This window comes from Pinus tabuliformis, chromosome 3_2 (genome assembly GCF_031772625.1).
Source record: "Pinus tabuliformis cultivar Carrire ecotype Pingquan chromosome 3_2, CPIR1, whole genome shotgun sequence".
Taxonomy (NCBI): domain Eukaryota; kingdom Viridiplantae; phylum Streptophyta; class Pinopsida; order Pinales; family Pinaceae; genus Pinus; species Pinus tabuliformis.
The window spans coordinates 282,153,693-282,157,025 of record NC_142302.1 but is presented as its reverse complement, the minus strand read 5'-3'; the positions used below and the strand labels follow the sequence as shown (position 1 = coordinate 282,157,025).

Here is a 3,333-nt window from a genome sequence, read left to right as displayed (position 1 = left end):
ACCCTGAGAGGACTAGGTGTCCAACATTCCCCCCCTTAATTCGAAGGGTTATGTATGAGTCCAAGAAGAGAGCTATAATACAAAACATGCAAAAATGCATGGCGACACTAGGCTACATGTGCTCTCTGAAATGTTGGTATAAGGGAGGTGGTTTAAGGATGACCACCAACACTAGAATGCTTAGTGCAGCTCCCAAAACTCTTCCAAGACTAGCATGAAGCTCAGGTATTCTGCTAGAGGGAGTGCTCCTGATGTTTCGAAGAGGGAAACCTTCAACCAATAAAGGGAGGTCTCAACCTATGATGGTTTAAGGATTACCACCAAATCTGGAATGCTTAATGTAATTCCTCGAACTCTTCCAAAACTGGCAATAATTTGAAGTCTTCTGCTAGAGGAAGTGTCCTCAATTCTTTGAAGAGGCATCACCAACTGAAGGCATGCTCAGGGGCATCTTTGTCTCTAGCTACAACTCTGAATCTGGTATGGCAGGTTGTCGCTCAGGCTCACTTGATGTGACTTTGAAGCTTGTAGATGACCATCATTTCCCCCCCTATCAGATACAAGGTGAGATGATGGAGAAAACTCAACTGCAAGACTGTTCAATACTCTAGAACAAGTTCGAACATATGAATGAAATATCTTCTTGGCTGTTGATGGCCATTGCTGAGAAGCAATCCATCCAAGATGAATCTTTGTTATTGCAGGAGGTTTTTTTTTTGAAGCATCTGTTTGAAGAATGACCTGTTTGAAGAATGACTAGTTTTATGACAGTGCTTACATGGATGAAGATCAAAACAATGATCTTTCATGTGGCCAACTCGGTCACAGTGTTGGAATTTCACAATCAGTTGTTGTTACTGTGGAAGAGGGGTAGAATTTGAAATAGCCGAAGATGAAATGTCATGAAGGAATCCAGCACTCTGGAATTGAATGGGCTTTGAGTAATCTGGAATATAAAAGGAAACCTCCTTATCATATCCAAAACCTATTTTGGGCTTTTTGTGGACAAGCTCTTCCCAAGTTCTAATGATGGGCTTGGGAAGTGCAAACTGAACTTCTGCTTCTGCATGTACAACTGTTGCTTCATTGGGTACTAAATCTGAATGATCTTCAACAATATTGACATGTTTCTGATGGGTGGTTGTCTTAATGTTATGAACAAAAATAGGTTCAGAATGATGTCTATTTTGATGTAGCTCTTCTTGTTGTAGCTGTGATTCAAGCTGCAAAAAATCAATTTTGTCTTGTACATTTTGCAAGCAAGTTTGAATGTTAAAAAGAGTTTCCTTACTGACTTTTACCATCCCATCAACAGTGGAATAGATTAGACTATTCAATAACTGTAATGCATCATCAATTTTCTCCATTTCATAACAATGTTGCACGGATATCTCACACAATGCCAAATAGCCACAACTTTAAAGAATATAAACAACCCCCAATGCTTATGAACATTGAACTCTGTCGTTCCCAAAAATCCTCCAGCATATTCACTTTCAAAGCAGAAATGATGGCTATCAAAACTTCAACAACTATCGCACCATGTCATGGATAGGACTTGAATGCTCATATATATAAATGCTTTGACTAGGGTACGAACCAATATTCTCTGAACTTGCCACTTTCTTCAAAGAAAACAATATGCTCTCAATACTCATATAAATGGGACAATCATTGGAGATCTAGGCCTTCATGAAACTTCTGACTACTTTTGGAATAGTAGCTTTGAGATGGCATATAATGCAGCATGTGCTCTTATTGAGAAAAGCAACTTTGCAGAAGCTCAAGAGCTCCTACTTCTTGCACGTAGGATAGGGAAAGAGATGTTGATAGAAGAGGAATATACTGAGGAGGAAATAGAGAATGAACTAGCTCCCATTTTTGTTCAGCTCGCATATGTGCAACAAGCTTTAGGGAATGACGGGGATGCAATGACAGCCTATAACAATATTCTAAAACAGAAGCTAGTTGATGCTCCATCAATTGCAGTTGCAACAAATAATCTCATCGCACTGAAGGGTGCCAAGGATGTGTTTGATGGATTAAAGAAGTTTGAAAAATTAATTGACAAGAGTGGTGGAGTTCAAGGATTACAACTTGCTGATAGCCTTGAGTATAAGCTTTCTTCTAGACAGAAGGAAGAAATTTACTGTAATCGTGCACTACTGTTACTAAATGCAAACAAGTTAGATTAGGCTCGGGAACTTGTATTGACCCTTCTCAACATGTTCCCAGATAGCGTGACACTGACTTTACTTCAAGCATCGTTGTTAATCAAAGAGAACAAATCTAATCAAGCAAAAGAAATTTTAGGAAAAATTACTGAAAAGTATCCAATGAAATCAACATTGGCTCTTCTTTTATGTGCCCAAGTTGCCATAGCTGCAAGTCATTATCAAGTTGCTATCGAATCTTTGGAGTGCATAACTGAAATAAAAAACTGACCTGGAATTGTTGCTACATTAGTATCTTTAAAAGAGAAGGCATGTGATATTGACGGGGAAGAGGCTGTCTTTGATGCTGCTATAGAGTGGTGGAGCAGAACGCTATTGGGACTTAAATGCCTGGGCATGAAGATATGTGGATTCAAACTAAATAGTTGTAAAATTTTTTGTCATTACTATCCGCCACGATTATAATACCCATCTCTCTTATCAAAGAACAACTTGTTGCCGACCTTCTGAACTACAATGTCCCATGAATAGACAGACCACAGAGCACACATCAATGTAGCCAGGATTGCATCTGTAGCAAATACAATGGCCTTATCCTCACTTGCAAGTCACCTGATAATAAGATCATCAGTAGTGGTTACCTTGAAGAAGTTCTAGTTCTTGAAATGCTTAAGGCGCTTCTCTCTCTTCGATATGCTGCTCCCATATGCATACCTCACCTCCACTCTACTTCCTCAAATATCCAGTCATTACCTTCCCACGACTCTTTTAACATTGTGTGTTGTGTATTACACTGCTTCCTCTTCCCCGCGGCATAACACTATGGTAATACTCCTCCTCCCATGGTAATACCCCCCACCTCTCATATGTTGAAAATCTGAGAGCTGGCTCCAAAATGACACTCAGATGCTTTCCACAATAGAGAATGCTTTTGGTTGGAGACAAATAACCATACAATGCAAATTTTGTAGCTCATCACGATAAATAACAGTTTGGCCATGCGCTTCATAAGATCTTAACCCCACATGAAACCCTAACTGAGCTTCCCAAAATCATGAAATTCAATGCTTGATCCAAAAATTTCAAGGCGATAGAACAATGCAATGAACACATAGAGAATTAGGTAAAAAAATAGCTGGGTAGGTCTGACCAGCTTGGA

At 39.4% G+C, this 3,333-nt stretch overlaps 1 protein-coding gene across 1 annotated transcript; it reads left to right on the top strand.

Annotated features, from left to right (window-relative positions):
- Positions 1-1,730: 1,730 nt before the first annotated feature.
- Positions 1,731-2,195, top strand: LOC149180725 (uncharacterized). Its single transcript, XM_089413971.1, has one exon. It carries the CDS (start codon positions 1,731-1,733, stop codon positions 2,193-2,195), a length of 465 nt encoding a protein of 154 aa, XP_089270097.1.
- The last annotated feature ends 1,138 nt before the right edge of the window (positions 2,196-3,333 follow it).

Excerpts from the sequence above, each read along its gene's own strand:
- LOC149180725 (XM_089413971.1), top strand. The coding sequence starts at position 1,731 with ATGGCATATAATGCAGCATGTGCTCTTATTGAGAAAAGCAACTTTGCA.